This window comes from Drosophila navojoa, chromosome 3, assembly GCF_054131105.1.
Source record: "Drosophila navojoa isolate 15081-1374.11 chromosome 3, UAZ_NAV_1.0, whole genome shotgun sequence".
Taxonomy (NCBI): Eukaryota; Metazoa; Arthropoda; class Insecta; order Diptera; family Drosophilidae; genus Drosophila; species Drosophila navojoa.
In genome coordinates this window covers 11778698-11798120 of record NC_142891.1, presented here as the reverse complement: position 1 = coordinate 11798120, position 19423 = coordinate 11778698, and the positions used below count along the sequence as shown (strand labels likewise).

General features: G+C 37.0%; 2 protein-coding genes across 5 annotated transcripts in view; one reads left to right on the top strand and one right to left on the bottom strand.

The window, feature by feature from the left end:
* The window catches only part of LOC115562843 (uncharacterized), a 39693-nt gene extending 22482 nt beyond the window's left edge, over window positions 1-17211 (top strand). Inside the window, exons 3-5 of one of the 2 annotated variants that reach the window (XM_030384993.2) lie at window positions 8718-9495; window positions 12732-13308; window positions 14838-17211. In XM_030384993.2, coding sequence (XP_030240853.2) covers window positions 8821-9495; window positions 12732-13308; window positions 14838-16975 — 3390 coding nt within the window. In that variant the 5' untranslated portion in view covers window positions 8718-8820 and the 3' untranslated portion in view covers window positions 16976-17211. Of the gene's footprint in view, window positions 1-8717; window positions 9496-12459; window positions 12656-12731; window positions 13309-14837 lie in introns of those variants that run through there. The other variant, XM_030384995.2, reaches the window with a different exon arrangement.
* Window positions 17212-17603: 392 nt separating this feature from the next.
* Window positions 17604-19054, bottom strand: LOC108649365 (uncharacterized). Of its 3 annotated transcripts, none has more exons than XM_089256865.1 (3): window positions 18900-19054; window positions 18640-18826; window positions 17604-18511 (listed from the first exon to the last, which is right to left on the bottom strand). In XM_089256865.1, the coding sequence occupies exon 3, from the start codon at window positions 18501-18503 to the stop codon at window positions 17889-17891; it is 615 nt and encodes a 204-aa protein (XP_089112991.1). In that variant the 5' UTR covers window positions 18504-18511; window positions 18640-18826; window positions 18900-19054; the 3' UTR covers window positions 17604-17888. The 3 variants fall into 3 exon arrangements, with proteins under 3 accessions (XP_089112991.1, XP_030240857.1, XP_089112990.1); XM_030384997.2 differs by having other exon boundaries at window positions 17604-18518; window positions 18900-19053; XM_089256864.1 differs by having other exon boundaries at window positions 17604-18518; window positions 18640-18839; window positions 18900-19046.
* Window positions 19055-19423: the final 369 nt, after the last annotated feature.

Here is a 19423-nt window from a genome sequence, read left to right as displayed (position 1 = left end):
TTGATATATTATTGGTATATTAACTAAATAATATAATACAGGAATTTGTTGATAATTCGCTATTTGAATGCAGTAGGAGATTTGTATGGATCGTGATATTAATTTAAATACACTAGATAGAAAGGGTTTTAACTGATTAAATATGTAAAATAAAATATATATAACAAGACCATGCTGACGATATCAGATTTCCATATACAACAAAATAAAATAATAAAATAAAAAGATTTTTTTATCTTCTAGATATTATTAGGCTTCGATACAAAGGAAACTTATATCTATATTTCGAATCTAGAATCACTTCATATTCGATTACAAGTTTATAATACCCTCAGGAAGTGTATAGAAGATTCTTTTCTGTTTCACATTCTTAGCCAAGAATTTTTGGCAATTAGTTGGTCAGGAGGCGCACAGAAAAACAGTCAACAAAAAAATATATACTGTATACATATATATATAAATAAAAATAATGTTGTAGATCAAGTTTAAGTATTTAATGCCCGGCAGGCATTTCTGTCGGTTTTCTGAATTGTTGTTTGCCTGTTTTCTTTCGAGTGTTTTTTTAATTCCCAAATTTAATTTGCATGTTTGAAAATCATTAATTTGCGAGCTATTAAAAATTGCTGCCAGCGAAATTTTACGCTGTTGTTTTATTTGTTGTTGTTGTTGTTGTTGCTGCTGTGATTGTTGTTTTTTCTTAACAACAAATTAGCCGCCGTGTGCGCAACTGATTTGCATTTTGATTTTGCTTTTCCAAGCGTTTTTTGTTTGTATTTTATTTTTGTTTCGGTTTTGAAAAAGCCCGCTTAGGTTTTTGTTTAGTTTTTAGTGCAGCTAACAGCTCATAAAAATTACACTACACGAAACTGGTGAAATTTGAACGTAACGCCACAGTGCATTTAACTTTCGTTTCAATGGTTTTCCCTCGCTGAGCACAAGAAAGTTGTGCAAAGGAATGAAACAAGAGATAGAGAGCGAGAGAGAGAAACAGAGGATGAAAAGATCTTAGACAGAACCAGAAGGAAATACTAAAAGTATAAAGTGGATTACTAGAAGATTATGTTTTAGATAGCAAAAAGGTAAGAATAAGGGAATTTCTGAAAGCGGTTCCGAGTCCCAAGCGACGCTATTTCTATTCTATGTTATTTTAAAAAGAGGCATGCCTATAATAACAGGAACAATAGATCGAGTTAGTGTAGGTTAGTTTGGGTCTGTTGCCTATCGACAAGGCTAGCCCATTTGTGGCTCGTTGAGGGAACAATTGGATATATTTATTTATCTATTTTGTATTTCTTTATATTTTTTTGCAATTTTGTTATGTTTATGTATGTACAAAATAATTAGTTCCGTTATGGGCATTTTCTTTTCTCTGTTGTTCTACAGATAAATTGTTTAGTTCTTGTTTTTGCTCAAGTTTCAGCAATTTTCGGAGTATTTTTTGCGAATATCAACCATACTTGATAAGTTCATATTAGCTCTTCTTTATAAATGTATATAAAGCATTGAAAGATCAACTCCACTACAACAACTGAGCAAGTTTCAGCAATTTCTCTTTTATTTATGCTGGTCAACTCTCTCTGCTGCTTCTTTGATAACCACAACAACTATCGGTTCAAGTCTATATAAAGTATATATTTGTATATTGGGCCGATATCTTGCAGAAGTTGAGTAGCCTTGAAAGGTTTTCTAGAAGACTCTTTCTCAGGAACATGTGCTTTGCTTACTGACGTTAATTAATATTATATTAATATTTATTTTAAAGTTTAGCTCATTTAGCTTTCTTATGGTCGTTATTATTATAATGGAAACACCAGGATGAACTGATAGTCATAAAGAAACTAAATCAATTCCAGTACCTTCCATAACTTATGGACTATCAGCTCTTCCTGTTGATTCCCTCACAACTAGCTCAGTTCATATCGAGTCTATAGCAGATCCATATCAAGTAGTTGAAAGTTTTGTGAAACACTTCTATATATAAAACATAGAACAACTGTTGATATTAATCAAGTCTTCTCAATACGACATTGCACAGTATTTCCTAGGAGTCTTTTGTGTTTTATTTGTACTGCTTTGATTGCTAGCTCGACAAAGATCCTTCCCGTAACACATCGAGCGCGAAACAATGGCAACAAAATGCACGTACATATCTCTTTCTCTCTCTCTATAAGATAACCAGACTGAAGACATGCGGAAGTCTTGTTATATACATACATATGTACATATATATACATTTAGATGTGTTTCTGGCATCGTAACATTTATTGGTATCGCCGCGCGAACACGCGTCAAACTTAACTCTCTGGGCTAATCAATCATGCGGCAAACATTCACTCAAGTCTTGCGGCTTGAATGAAAGTAATTTGAATAGCGCGTTTGTCGGCGTGGGTTTTGCGCTGCGCATTGTCGTCGTCGTCGTAGTCTGCTTACGGTCTTTTGATATTTACCTGTGTGTCTCTTGACAGGTAGTTACAAACGTATTCACACTTTGCCAAACGTTCGTCAATCAGTCAATAGTTGTGTCCCGATCGATTCGTACCGCTCGCACTGCACGTGTCAAGTGTGTAAAAAATGATATGAGTGCTCTTTAAATGAAAGATCGACTTTTCTCTCTCTCTCTATCTCTGTCTCTTTCTATTGCATTTTGATGTAGTCAGTACCTTTGTCTTTAGCACACTTGAGTTTTATGAAGTTTTATGGCTTTTCCCAGACGACGAGTGCATTTCGAGCAAACTCAGCGGTCAGTCTATGACACTCTCTCTCTCTCTCTCTCTCTCTCTCTCTCTCTTTCAGAGCAATAAACCGTTATGCAAGATGATGGAAGGTCTCATTTTTTGTCTCTTTCCTTTCAGCTTTGTCACTCTACATGTTTTCTTTTATTTTTTTTTTTTATTTTTTTCGTCTCCTTCTTCTTCTTCATCTACTGTTTTCTTTTAGATTTCTTTTCATTGCGCCCCAGCAAATCAGGTCAGAACTGTCAGACCCCACTGACAATTTGTTAGCGCATTTCCATGCAGTCCGCCCCCAAAACGAGAACGAGAATAAAGATCGATGAACGTCTTGAAAAGCTGACAATTTAATTGCCATCACTGCTTGACCCATTTTCTATAGCATTTACCGTTGCATTGCATCATTTCGAGAACATTTCTGTTCGTTTTTTTTCCAGTATTTTTTTGTAGAGTTTAATTTGGATTTTTTTGGACTTATTTTTTGGTATTATAAGTCTCCCGCATGCGCGAGTTTTTTGTTTGAATTTTCTTTTGTTCGTCGTTTGTTTTTTTTTTTTCGGAATCATTAGGGTCTCAGATCGTTGACTTTGATTAGAGCTGTGCTTGCCTCATTTACATTTTGGTGGCATGTCGCACTGTGACTAGGATTTCATTCACCGAATGTAGGCAATATCAATGGCCCCTAATTAATGCCAACACATCAAAGTGTCAAACCTTGAAATTTGACTAGCAGCATAGTCAGGTACTTGGCCCTCCGGTTCCAAGTAAACACCCAAATACCTATATGAGTCTATATGCACAGAGAGACGAAGCTACAAGATCTCAGGTAGTTCAGGTCGCGCACTTTAAACTGTTATCATCTTGGTTGGATTTATTTTTCTTTTTTTTTTTTGTTGGGTCCTTTTGTTCCGATATTTATGCAATGCCCGCTTGCGGTGCCTTTGTTGTTAGCCCCTCGCTTCCAGCACTCAAATAATTTTTGCGTTTTTCTCTGTGTCCCTCTCCCCTCCTCTCCTCAATTCCTCCTCGCTCTCGCGTGATTTATTTCAAATGGACCGAAACAAAGACAGAGATTACGTACGACCTTTAACCAAATGAAAATTTCAATGTTGCAATGGAAATCTGTATGGCAGACGCCACCCAAGGCGAACGATTTTGGCTAGAAAACTGTAGCAAGCCCAGCTAACAACCCGTGGAGCGGCTTAGACGAAGCTGTCAAGCATTGGCACGTCCCGCATCCATCCAGCATGGTGACAATAAGCCCTGGTGTCCTGGCCTTTCACTTTTCAAATGTTCGTTTCTCTTTCTTTTTTTATCAACACAGCTGGATACGAAACGGCCGTGCCCCGGTTAGCAGCAGCTTGTGTAGGTGGTCGAAGATTACAGTCGGATGAAATGAGAAAAATACCTGTATATATTTCGAAAACCTCTGCGCAGCCAGCGATTGCAACCTGCATACGTTTACCTGTTGGGCTGGCCACGTTTGCCGCGTTGAACGATCCCAGGGCAAAGCCAAATCTTAAACAAATGTTTGGACTTAGATCTCAATTCGGGTGCAGTAAGCTGTTTGGGGCGTGGCTCAGTGCACTGTTTATTTTAGCAAATCTAGGAGATTTGTGGCATTAACGAGACTTTAATATTTCAAACGGGCAACACTCGAGACTCACAGCTCTCAAATCCCAAAAATTTGATTAGACCATGAAGCATTTTGTCGTCGCCGGCGGCGGCAGCAGCAGCAGCATCAACATCGGCATTGCCAATGGGTAAGACGGATTCGAGCCTAAAAAGGCAGGCAACCCATTCGTCTTGGCCAATTAAGACAATTTGTTTAGACTCGGTCTTGGCTTGGCTCCGCTTGGCCTGGCCTGGCTTGGCTTGGCTTGGTTAGTTGGGTCGCCCGGCTTGTCAGTCAGCCGCACAATTCGAACGTTTCGAATTTCTAATAAATCTAGCAGTCGCGCTATTGAATCTGTTGCCTAGATTATTGTGGCATAAATATTGTCTAGCACACATATATGGTCAATACCAGTTAGACAAATGATTAGATGGCCCCCTCTCAAACAAAATTGAACGTTCTATGGTCATATTGTGATTTGAAAAATCCGATAATTGAGTGGCCCCGAAGTGTATAAATGCTTAAGCCAATACAGGCCAACAAATCGTATATGTTTGAATGCGTGTGTGTGTGTGTGTGTGAGTGTTTAGTTTTTGGTTATAATAAATGATCTTTACGCTGAGATAGGCCTGGAATAAAGCTTTTGCATAATTTTCGCTTTAAATGGTAACAAATGAAAATTTATTGTAAGTCAAAGACTGAAGTTGATTGTTCGATAGTTTTTGCATATTTAGATATCAACAATATTAATTGCTGCCAGCCCATTAGGCAATTTGTTAACTAAATCATTTTTGGACAAGAATTCCGAGAAGAAAGCTTTTTTGTAGGAGGATATATAGTTAAAGATTTATAGGAAATATATTAATGGATGATGAGCTGATCGATATCAAATATAGATATATTTTTTTATAATTATAATTTTGTGACAATTTTGTATTTTACGAAATTATATGTTTATTTAAATGTATTTTTAAATATATTATTACTTATATTTAATTATTGTTATATAGTTTTTATATCATTTTTGACAATTTTCTTTAAGTTAATTTTTATTGACTGCCGATTTTTATATTATAATTATTTTTTATATACAGATATATTTTTTTTTCTAAATATTTTCTTACCTATTGTATTTATTTATTATTATTATTTATTACTTACTTATTTATTATTATAACTTAAAATAAAAAAACTCAAGTTATATAACTCATAACTTGGATGTAGCGGCAATAAATATTTTTTATATTATATTTATTACGTTATTATATATTTTATTTCTCGCTTTTAATTGATTAATAATTTCAAAGAATTTATAGCTTCAACAATATTTATTACAGCTATGTAAAAGCGAGAAAAAAAATTTTTATTTTTAATACCTAAAAAAAGTTGGGAATTAAATATATTTCTTCAGTTTAAATATTTTTTTTCATTGGCATGAAAGAAATTTGATCAAGTCCCATAACTGAGCATGTACAAATATATATATAAAATTCTTGTAAATTTGTAGTTGAACTAGCTTTATTCTCTGACTTTGAGAGGCGTGCCTAAATTTATTTGATATGCTAAATTAATATACGTTTCAAATTCGACTTTGATGCATCATTCATGAGCCACTTTCATTAGAATCATTATCATTCTAATCTCACACAGCCTAATGATTTTTATATTTAAATCAAATTACTGAAATCGAAACGCATTTTCTCTGCGTATCCGTTTCAGTTACAAATAAATTTCCCACTCTTTAAATGTGATTAACTGCATGATTTTTCAAATACCAAACTTATTCAGCCAACTTTCTCACATTTGAATAATACCAAAAAAAAGCTGAAAAAGAAAAAGAAAACCTAATCAAATGTTTACTTATGATACTTTTAATTTGAAAATGTGCTTTTTGATTTACTTATTCGTTCAATTTCTTTTGCATTGCATTAACGTCATTATCATAAGGTGTAATGATCATTGCATTCAGTTTAATTGGCTTCAAACACGCGCTGAAAAAGGAAAAGCAACTCCGCTGCCCACTCCAATGACTGCGCATGCGCAACGTCTCTGCCGCTATTGCAGTCGCCGTCGACGTCAGCGACGCGTCGTTAGCTTCGCCTTTTGTTGCGCATTTTCTTGGCGCTTTTTAATTGCCTCTCTTTACAGTTCATAAATTTATTGCCATAGCCGTAACGAATAGCCAAAACGTACTCGAATGAAAATGGCTAAAATAAAGCCAAAAAAAAAAAAAAACTGTGCAACAAGAACAAAGTCTGTTACTTAACCTGGGCATAGGTAATGCCAGCTGAACCTTATATATGTACCTCATATAAAATCCAAGCGCATATTGCAACACACTCTGTGAAGCTCTTTACAAATCAAAATTTCATTTACACCGCGCGATAAACTGCTGCCCCATAAATGTTTACAACGAGAACCTTCGCTCTTGAGTCATATAATTAACCCAAAACACCAATTTCAAGGTTAGTTTTATAATGGTACCAAAGGTCCGATAGGCTGACCTGACTACATCTATCAAATAAATGCACAATAAACAATAATTTTTTCTCTCTCTCCGTTTTTTTTTTTTTTTTGGACAAATAGCCAAGAAATTCCCAGCACAAACAAAGCGCAGACGATGAAACAATTTTCAGCTTGTTTGTTCAAAAATTAATAAATCAATGAGCTATTGTTATAAATTAATGACTGTGCGTATGTATGTGTGCGTGTATGTGTGTGTTTGTGGGGACAAATAATCAAAGCCAAAAAACCTTTAATTGATAAGAAAAAATTTGGACTTTAACTTGTAATAAATTCAATGAAAAATTCAGATTTTCATATTGACGTGTATTAAAATCAAAAACTTATATTGAACCATTAAGCAACAACAATAATAACAACAACAACAACAGCCACAACAGGGTATCATTAATATTTGTCTCTGATCAATGCCGCAACAATTGACTGTAGTCAAATAATAAACTATTTTCTTGTGTAAGGTTAGTTTTGGACAATATGCGATAGCCCTAATCAATAAACGATATCTTTAGAGATATAACAAATCTAATTAATCTTGATCAATTGAAAGTAGTTTATGGCTGACATATCTCACGTAGCTCTAAGAAAGCACATTGTTCACAAAGCTTTTCTATGGAAAGCTCATTTGTATATGCGCTTTTAACATTTTATATGTATAGCAGTAAAAACTCTTGGACTTGGGCTAGATAACAGTAGTTATTGATTGGCAGCTATAATAATAGACGGAAGTTGATATATAAGTCTATATAAATTTTTGCAGCACCTATATTATTGTTATTGTTTATTTGATTTTTAAGTACAAAAATAAAATAGCTGTATATATTAAATTTTTTGTTTACATACATAAAAATAATTGTGCGACTGAGTATTAAATCTTGATAAAAATAAAATAATAATAAAAATAAAAAAAAAATAAAAATAAATATTAATAAAAAATATTTATTTATATGAACATAAAAACTAATAACACATTTCCTAAATATAATATTCATTTAAAATGAATATTAGAACATTGAACTTTATGACTGAGTATTTTTGTCCAGCATTTAGTGTACAATCGTACTATTATTTCTATAATTATTACTATGACCGCAACTGTATTTATGTATGTATCTAACGTTATATTTTATTTATATATATATATATAGTTTATAGTTTATTGCCTTTAACTATATTCAGAGAACATCATTAGCACAGCATAAATAGGCTAATAAAATTCTATTGATAACTCTTAACTATCATTCAACAGCAACACGTCCATAGGTTTTCGGTTACCTCCTATTCGGGCACACCCGATTTCATTACACTTCTCAATTCCAAATAAAAAATTAGAGTATTGTCATGCAGACAATACAGAATTTCGGTTTGACTGCGATCTCGTAATAAATTTTTCCTAAAATTATCAAACTGCTCAAATGTTGAAAACTTAATTCACTTCAATGTTCAACTACTGCCCAATGCTCACATGATATTCTAGCTACGGTCATGCTCGTAAATATTTAATGATATCAACAATCAGGTGAACCTTCCGAATGAAGACATTGCACATAAATTATTGAAACGCGTGAAATGTCATTAGGTTTGGTTTCATGTAAACGTAATGCGATGTGTCTCATGATAATTTAATGATTGCAACACAAGTGAGCGATTGACACATTATAGGCGGCAAATTGACTTAATTATTACAGCAGAGACAACATTGTGGTATATGTAACAAACAATGGAATTTCAATTGCCTGAGAGTTATACAAATCGCGTTAATTGAATTTGTTTGGCATCTTTGCAAGTTAACTAATCATACAACATTTCTCTCTCTCTCACTCTCTCTCTCTCTCTCTCCATTGTATTTACAGCGCTTTTTATGGCAGAGTCATGAAGCTGTCGTTGCCTTGCGCCTGATTATCAGCCCACAGCCAACAAGCCAGCAGCAATCCCTTGAAGCCCTTAGCCAACAACATGTTCAGTCTGTTGAGCAGCTCCCAAATCTATGGCCTGCCCCAAACGACAACAACTACAACAACAACGGAGCAAACAACATCCCCGGATGACAGCAGTGGCCAAAAGAAGAGCAACAGTCTGCCCCATAAGAATCACAAGCCTCAGCAGTCAGCAGCCGCTCATCGCCGTTCGACGAGCAGCCTCAGCGATACGGGCGGCAAATTCTTTGCCAATCTAAGCTCCAAGTCGCCCAGCCAATTCATCGAGAAGTTCATACGCAGTGAATTGCTCAACGGCTACGATACGTTAAAGTGTCAGGCTGGTGGCGGCAAGAGTCTAGCTGATAAGGATAAATCATCGGCAGAGAGCAGCCCGCTCTATAGTAATCTGCAAGCGGATTGGGGCAGCTTCAATTGCCTGCAGGGCAGCTATCGCAGCCACGGCGACGGCGAGTTCTATGAGGCGGTACAGACCAAGACACCCAGTCCCACCACCACAACCACCACCAACAACAACAACAGCGAAGTGAATATGCGTTCGAAGGCTCCAACAGGCGCGGCAACGCTGCAGCATTATCAGAAGCTCCCGGAGCCCAGTCTGGAGTCGCATTACAATACCCAGGCAGCTGGACACACGCCTGCCTACAAGAAACTCGGATTCGGTTCAAGACTGCAGAAACAGAGTGCAGAGCATGTAAGTATTGAACATCAAGTAATATATATATAAATAAGAGAACATTTTTCATGAATAATATTGATATAAATTATATGATAGATATCTAGAGCATTGCATAGAAAATCATGGGAATAGAATATATCGATAAAACTTTTTGTGATATTCGCATAACATTTTGAGTAAACTGGGCACATTAAAAAAATAAATTAATAAAAGGTTACATAGATTGAAAGAAACTATAATATGTATTTATTATATTATCTCAAAGTATTATAATAAAATAATATAATATAAATAATATAATTATAATAAAAGTATTATAATAATACTTTGAGATAATATAATAATGCATATTATATAGTTTTTCTTATAAATTCAGATATGAAAAATATTTATTTTGCGTATTAGTGAAAGACTTTTTGTATTATGTGGATCAAGTAAAAAATGTTTAATTAAAATCGTAATGAAGATTTTGAAGTACAAAATAAAAGAGATTTAAAATACATTTTCATCTCCATAAAACATATTATTAAGAGATAATGAGGCAAGAGAAAGAGTAAAAATTATGTAAGGTTTTAGGGATTATATGCAATATATCATATTATGGTATATTTAAAAAAAAAAATTCTTGATAAATATATAATGATTAAATATGAAACCTACCAAAAAAAAATGCATTAAAAATAATTTACTAAAATATAAAAAACATATGTAAAACAAACTTAAAGTAAAGTCAAATAGCTACCTTAATAGACATTACATATGTATATGTATACTCAAATTACATTTCTCTTTTGGTTAGATAAACTTAAAATACGCTAGACAGTTTTATCAAGTAAACAGATAAAGATCTAAACTTGTGTTTTATGTTGATAACTGTAGTCTTTCACTTTCTTTTCACGTTGATTACGACACACAGAATGCACATTATGTAGTTTAAATCAGTTTTTATCTAAAGCAAAGATCTACTTAGTCAGACTCAGAGGTAAGAGAAAAAGTAAAAATATTATATGATTTAAGGAATAATATGCATTATATTATGGTATAATTTTATTTAAAAAAAAAAATTCTTGACAAATCTATATTTATGAAATATGATACCTACAAAAAAAAAATGTATTAAAAATCAATTACTTGAATATATAAAATATATGTAAAACAAACTTAAAGTAAAGTCAAATAACTACCTTTATAGACATTACATATGTATATGTATACTCAAATTACATTTCTCTTTTGGTTAGATAATCTTAAAATACGCTAGACAGTTTTATCAACTAAACAGATAAAGATCTAAACTTGTGCCTTCTAATGATAACCGTAATCTTTCACTTTCTTTTCACGTTGATTACGACACACAGAATGCACATTATGTAGTTTAAATCAGTTTTTTATCTAAAGCAAAGATCTACTTAGTCAGACTTAGTCTGCATCACATGGACGCAATCTGCACTTGAGATCTGAGGGGCGGGGCAATTTATGGGGCACGCGCGTGCATTATTGCCCAAATGGCTGATTGTGGGAAGAGCACGCGGTTAGGGCTTTACTTATCACACAAAGAGCTCAACTCGGTTAGATAGATGACTGTGCCCGATGGCTTTCTTGGCTTTCTAATTGCCGCGATAAGCCCAATGGCTAATGAGCTGGTCAACACAAATTCGCCTTGGCATTAATTGTTTTTATTTTTATTTATTTTTTCTTTGATTTGCTTTATGTGTTGAAATCATGCGGGCTGCATTGCTTGTCGCATTACTCGCATAGCGCATGCCTCAATATGTTTCTGTATCAGCTCGAACGTGTCATCTCCAGAGTTCTGCAGCAGCTGCAATTATGCCCATAGTTGGTCAATATAGCACGCAGATGTCAACTGACTCGACCGAATGGCCTTCGATGAGGGCGTATGACACTCGAATTTGGATCGAGTGTCGAAAATAACATGACATGACAGAGAATATTATACAACAATGGACAACAACAGAGTCATAAATCTAACAAGGTTTTCGCCGCATATCAAAATACACTTGTTGCATTTTGATGTATTTTCTTCTCTTTTCTATTTTTGGCACAAAAACGAAAACAGTTAAACATTTGATAAGATAGATCAGTGGCGAATATGGGATATTTTGTCTGTGTAAGCAAGTAGATACCCTTTAAAAAACATGCACTTTTAATTGATAATAACTAAATTGATAATTGAATGGGTAATTTTAGGACTTTATTTACATATATGGAAGTAGTAGCATTTCATTTATCTAGCATATTAACTATTTATTTAAAAAAAAAAATGTTTAAAGTTTTCAATTGCAAAGTAGGTCTTTTATTATGTTTTTATAAGAGCATTTCTAATATATTTTGGAATCAACTTCAATAAAACTTCCAGAGCATTATTAAAAATTGTTTTTAAAAATTTATATAATTTAGTTTCATTTTTTTTTAAGAGTTTTTTATTCTAAATGTAATAATAAAATAATTAAAAATAAAATAAGAATATACATATGTAGTGAAAATATCTTATTAATATAGAAGTTTTCTACAGTTTTTTTTGCTAGGAATTTAATTTAGTTTTTAATAATTTATATATATTAATATAGTTTTTTTTTAAATAATTCTTTATTATAAAAAAAAACTTTTATATACATTCAACTATAGTTCTTTGGTCTCAAATTTATATCTCCTGTGTAGCATACTTTTTTGCATGTAGAGTAAAAGCAATTCGCATATTCCAAAATTCACTTTCACATTAAATCCACATACATTTTTATAGCATGCTTCTTGGCGCATTATATAAAAAAAACTACTACTTCGACCAAATAATAAAAAATGAAAGCAGTTGTTTAAAAATAAATCCCGCTTAGCTAAGCAGATCCAAAAAAATAACTCTATCCATATCATCCAAATCGCCTTGAATGTGAGAACGCATATTCCCTTGGATCGAAGTACATGCAGTAGATAATTTCGGTTGGCGACCACCAGAGCAGCTGGTGTGCGTCATTAGAATAAGACCCGGTTGAGATAAGGTGTCGCAACTCTACTATCAATCAGCGGTAGCTAGCCGGCACGCTGACATCGTAGACGGCTGTCGGTTGTCAGTTGTCATTGGGGAGCTGTCGACTGAGCCACAACGATGGTGGGCAAATGGGGTTTCGGAGGTCACTTCCATGTGCTGGGAAACCATAAGGTGTGCTTGGGTTGGCAACAAACGTAATTGCTAGAGCTTTTGACTAATTTCATTGCATGTTCGCATATCTTTACAGAACTCGGACAACTCGCAATCCTCGAGAAACACACATGGCGGCGGCAGCACTAGCAGCAGCGAAGTGCAACGCAGCTCCTCGGGCTCCAGTTCGTCAGGTGCTCCAACCTCGGCCTCGGCAGCGGCGGCCAATTCACCCGAGCGTCTGCAGCGCCGGCGTCTATTGCAAATGATCTCCAACTACGATCAGCAGAACAAGCAGCTGCATCGTGAACTGGCCAAGGAGAAGCGCCGACGCACTGAGGAGCTAGCCTGCGTTGTCAAATCCCTGATCTGCTTCGAGTCGAAGCTAAAGAACGACATGAAGACAGTCAATATGCGTCTATCGGAACGAGATGCCGAAATTTGCCGCCTATTGCGACAGAATCGTGCGCTGCGCAAGCGTCTGGCCGACTATCAGCGGGACGAGGGCATGGTCGCCGACCAGGAGACAAACGCTGATGAGGAGGCGCATGTGGAGGAGTGCCTGGTGCTCGAGGCTTTGCAATGCAACAATTGCCGCAAGCAATTCTATGACATTGAGCTGAGAGCCAGCGCCACACAGACTTGCAGCAAGGAATTGGGCGTCAGCGCCAAAGGTGAGTGGAAAAACACTAATTTTTATATGAGATGGCAAAGTGAACAAGAAGAAGATAGAATATGGAGTATAAATATAGATAATCAAGAATAAAAGAAAGAGAAATTCTGAATGAAATCATTGTAAGCAAGTTCTATTAAAACTTTTAATACTTTTCAAACTTTTAATTTAAAAGGCATTTTAGTTGGAATCATTTTCAGATTACAAAAATAATAATATCAATGTTTTATAATCGGTCAATTACATTACCAAATTTCAGTAACTTTTTTTTTGCGCAATAAATAATAAATTTATCTTCTGATATAATACGTGAAATACCCTAAATGTCAGTCAAAATGAGTATGATTAAGCAAAAGCATAGAAAGTCTATAACGCCTGGTGAACTTTTTGGATGATATGAGTTCTCACATAAATTATAATTTGTTGAGGTATATAAATAAGGTTTAAATGCAATTATTTTCAAATAATAAAAAATAATATATATTTTAGCGTGATATTTTTATGCTTTGATCTAGCTTTGATTACTGATTCAAAAATATATTCAACTAAAATAAAAACATTTTTTTATTTTAGTTGAATTTTTATTTGTGAAAATCTATTGTAGTACATTCCTGAGATCTATTCAAAATTTCTTTTGAGTTTAACGAGCTGCCAACTAATCAGATTTCTACCAAGCAACAAACAAAGAGTGCAATAATTGACTCATATGCCAACTGGCACTCAAGTTTATTGCCTTATAATCAGCTTAGTCTCTAGCAGACATGCGCAATATATGGTTAAGATAAATTGTATGTTATTTTTACCAGCCCAAAATGTTTAATATTGACTTTCTGGGTTAAAATGGACTAAACATAAATATTATAATGAAATAACTAATAAATGAAATAATAATAATTTATAAATAATATTTTTTAAATGCAAAAATGAATTTCATTAAATAATGAAAATAAATAATAAATAATATAAATAATAATAACACATTTTTTATTGACAGTACAACAAATAAATACTGTATACAAAATAATGCTTAGGTTATGAGTATGAATTAATTAAAAATAATTAATAATGTAAATGCAATAAATTTATAATAAACAAATAATATAATAAACAAAATAACAACAAAAAATAAGATACAAAAATAATAATAAAAAAATATAAAATATATAAAAAAAATAATAATGAAAATATACAAATACATATACCGTGTAGTGTATTCAAAATATATAAATATGAGAATGAGTTATGAAAACAAAATATAAAATTACTGTAAAACTGCAAATTAATATATATAAAAAAAAAAATAAAGATTACTTATGAGTAATCTACTCTAATTTGGAATTCTGTTAACTTTCATAACCATTTAAAAAATAATAATAATTTATTAAATGCCATTATGCACCCCGATAAGATAAATAAACTTGTTGTCTATTTAATAATCCTTTACACGTTGTCATCTCTAAGCAAGACCTTTTGCATATATGTATTAATTTCTATCTCTCTCTCTTTCTCTCTCTCACTCTCAATCTTCAGCTGAGCACGGCTCTTCCAGCGATGACACAGTCTCATCGTCGTTTTATGGCGCCAGGCGCAGTGTGCGCTACACAAGCAAGCGCACAGCGGGCACGTTTCGGGACTATATGCGCTCCCGGGCAATGCACATCGATGATGCAGCACTGGAGCAACAGTCGGAAGAGAATACGAGCAGCATTAGTCGCGAGGATTCGCAGACGAGCTACGAGCAGCTGCACAACTATGCGCGGGCGATGGAGCGCATGCATGGAGTGAAGTCAACGCTACAGGATGGCGATTACTCCGAGCACAGCAGTCTGGAGCTGGAGCAGCAGCAGCAGCAACGGCGACGCAACAGCTCGGCCTCCAGTCGCAGCAGCAAGACCGCCTCATCGGTGGCCGCCCAGTTGGAGGAGGATGATGGCATCTTTTCGCCCACACAGGACGACGAAGATTTCGATGAGCTCGATCCGGAGCAGGAGCAACAGCTAATGTCTCGCGGCGCTATCAAAATCGTGCAGCGACGCTGTGCCGACTTCTCAGAGGCGTCGCCCAAGCAAATCTACGAGACGACCACAGATGATTGGTATGCCAGTGCCTCGGACCAGGAGGAGCTGAGCACAGCGCCCGTGGTGGCCAAGCCATATGGCCATGGCGCTGTCAATCCCGTGCTCGAGTGCGTCAATCAGATACTGCTGCAACAGTCCATGGAGGAGACGCTGCGCGAGCCAAGCACGCCCAAGTCTGCGCTGGCGCCCAAGACGGGCTCCAATCTGCCGCGTCGCAGCTCGCTGAGCGGCCGCAGCGGCACGAATGGACGCAAGCGGGTGCACTTCTCCACAAAGAACAGCATGGTGCATGTGCCGCGCCATGACGACGAGGAGGAGCCACATAATGCCAACGAATTGATCTCACACTATCATCCCATGGCAGAAACCGCTGCAGCCGCCGCCGCCACCGCCGCCGGCTCCGTTGTGCCCGGCGACACCCTCAACTACGAGAGCATCTACAGCAACGAGTATGAGCCAATCGGCTCGGAGCGTGCCTCCAATCTGTATGTGGACATGGCAGCCGCGACGTCAGATGCCAGTGCTGGCAGCACCAAGACGCCGCAGAAATTGCCGCCGGCCTTGCCGCCCAAGCCGGCGAATTTGCTCAAGTTCAAGAAGTCGCTGCAGCAGCTCGAGGAGCACCTGGACGAAGATGAGGGCGATTGTGCGGTATCCACGACAACGACAAGCGAACCGGACTACTGTTCCATAGCCGAGGTGGGCGTGACGAGCGTACAAATCGTTGCCGACATTCACAATGTACCAGAATCGAGTACGCCCACAGAGCCCGAAGCGGAACGTGAAAGGGAACGGCCATGTGAACAGGAACGGCAACGGAACAACTGTTCCGATGATGATGATGATGATGATGCCTGCTCAGCGGCCGCCTCGCACAAGACTGAGGAAATCGAAGAGATTTTCGCCGACATACCAAAGCTACCCAATGTGGCGGCCATTATAGCGCCCAAGCAATCCGCCGACTATATGCTAATGGCGCCCAAGACGCTGCGCCTCCAGCTGCCGCTCAGCAGCAACAGCAATACCCAGACGATGCCCGCCCAGTACAAGCGCAAGCATGTGCCCAATATTCTGGCCGAGATCAACAAACGCATGAGTTTGCCCAATTCGCCAACCACGCCTACAACGCCCAAAAGTTTGCCTACAACGCCGACATCAAAGTCGCTGCTGCAGCTGGCCGATGCCAGCAGCGGGCTGCCACTCCAGGCCGAATTCGATTGGTATAATCTGGATGCGGAGTACGATAGAAGCAACGAAGCCACGGCGAAGGGAGCACAGAGCGAGGGCATGCTGGCGGAGATCAGTGAGGGCAACGAGTGCCTGATCTCAACGGCTGATGAATACAATCTGGATGAGGAGTTTCAGCTGCAGACCGAACAGGAGGATCATGAGCAGCAAATGATGCAGCAGGATGAGGAGCACGTGGAGGAGAAGCAGGTGAACCAGCCAATAACTAAACCGGAGCCCGCCAAGCTCAAGCAGATGAAGAAGAATCTGGCCAGCTTTGAGAAATTCATTGAGGGTTCCGGACTGAGCACCAAACCCTTGCCGAGCAAACGAAAGATTTACTTTAATGCGCCGTTCGTTTAGATCCAGCCAGTTCCCTAGATAAGCCAATGCACATACATATGTGTATATGTATGTGTGTATAGGTATATCAACCAATACTATTTTATGTTTACAACGAATTTAAGTATAATATATTGTGTGCTTAGTTTTTTTTATGTGTTCCGTCTTTTTGTTTAGTTCTTAAGTTGGCAAAGTATTAAAATGTTTAGTGAATTTTCATATGAATAAAAGCAAAAAATATTCAAATAAAATATAAATGAATGAAATGTTTTCTTAATGGGAGATCTATGTTTGCAGAAATTTTCAAGTACCACTGCAGACATTCAGCAGTGTGAGGCACTCATACAACACCTCTCTTTGTGATTCTCATTATTTGAAGAGAGAGAAAGGAATTCAGTCAGAAATATACTAACTGACTCTTTCGTTGTCTACCCATAGATCCTCTGCTCTTCGCATCAAAATGACTCCTTCTAGTACACGAACTAGACTTTAGGGTATATCTTCCCCCTTTTGGTTCTTTTAAGTGGAAGTCTACATCGCTCTCGATGGCTAAAGAGAGACAGATAGAATGATAAGAGTATCTCTTCTCTATTCGTAGCATTCCTCGTTCTATTCTAGTCAAGAGTCTAAAAAGCAAAACACATCACTCTTTGACAACGTTAACTAGCTGATGTTTATTCTTCATCATTGAGATTATATATTGTGCAAAAATACAGGCGGTGCATTTGCTTATGTTGTACATTCAGGGAAAAGGAACACGCACACACGACGAGACTTACATAAAAAGCAGTCCACATTCAATAAATAAATAAAAGCATAAGCTGTGCAATCGAATTGGCTACACTAAAGCTTAAGATCAACTTAAAACTTAATACGTTCACACTTTCAGCACGACTTGGAGCTCAATTTGAGTCCCATGTGCCCAAAAGTGGACCTAATACAAGCTGGTTTTCTTCATGATGCGCAGAAATTCCTCCTGGTTGACCTCACCATCGTTGTCCAGATCAGCCTCATCGATCATCTCGCGCAGCTCCTCGTCCGACAACGTCTCGCCAAGCTCCCGTGCGACACGTTTCAGATTCTTAAACGAAATCTTGCCCGTCTCATCGTCGTCGAACAAGCGAAACGCCTTCAATATCTCCTCCTTGATGTCCTTTTCGGCCATTTTCATGGTCATCAGATGCAAGAAGTCATTGAACGCAATCCGACCGCTGCCATCCTTATCGATTTCCGCTATCATTCGTTTAATTTCCTCCTTTTTCGGCTCGAAGCCCAATGCTCTGATGGCCACCTTAAGCTCCTTAACCTCTATATAGCCGATGCCGTCTTTGTCGAATACATCGAATGCCTCTTTAATGTCCGATTTTTGTGCGTCGGTTAATTCAAATTTCGGTCCCGACTTTTTTCGTCCTTGCTGCGTATTCCGTTTCGCATTGGGAGCATTTGCGGCGGCTGCTGCTGCAGCGGCGGCGGCCACTGTTGCTGCTGCCGTTCCTGTCCCTGATCCTGCTCCAGTGCCCACATTTACTCCAGTTACGGTTGCTTCCATGTTGCTTTCTAAAATCTTATAAATTAAATCAATTTGATAACAAAGTTTTTGTGGCTGCGATAGGCCGTCAAAAATGTAATTTCATAACACACGCAAATGTCAAATGGAGACGTCACGCGGCAACCGCTTAGCTCACCTTGATTTTGACGGGACGACAATGTGCAACTGTGAAGCGTGTATCCTTGCACTTGTATTTGAGGCCAATTACGACGCCCACTCGCTCACTCACTCACAAAACTATTCGGTGGTTGTTTGGTTGCCTGAGTGGGTGGGTTGCTGTTAGGCGGTTGTCTTAGCGTCGAGTTGTTGTTGCTATTATGTTGCTATAAATAACAGCTGCACTTAGTGTTGCGGTTGCTTCCGTTACTCTGCGCTACGCAAATCGTTGCTTTTCACCTGCTTGGCATCTGCCGTCGTTTGTTTGGTAAACGGACGCCAGTTTTACTGGTTAAGTATATTTCCAACAATTATTTGTTTACCAGCCAGAGGGGCAACAACTGCACACAGGTTGCTTGCCAGCTATCGATATGCGGCTGTGCGATAACAGTACGTGGCGGCTAAGCGATAGTAACTATTGGAGCACGCGTTTGAGCTTTTTTTGTGCGTTTTTCTAAAAGCTGAACTGTGAACTATAACGGCTTTTTGAATGTCATATTTATCAAGCATGTTAGTTGTCAGTGCTTTTTAGTTTTACACTTTATAATATTAAACAACAAAATTATATTAAAAAATAAATAAATAAAATAGAAGAAAATTATGTAGAAACATTTATAAAACAATCTTTTGTTTTCAGCAATCTATATAATTTAAACGTCTTGTTCTCATTAACTGACCGATTTACAGTTAAAAAAAAAAAATCACCTTTTCATCAAATTGGCAATTTGGCAGTCTTGACCAAATTCGACAATCTACTCTGCACA

Excerpts from the sequence above, each read along its gene's own strand:
- LOC108649365 (XM_089256865.1), bottom strand. The coding sequence starts at position 18,503 with ATGGAAGCAACCGTAACTGGAGTAAATGTGGGCACTGGAGCAGGATCA.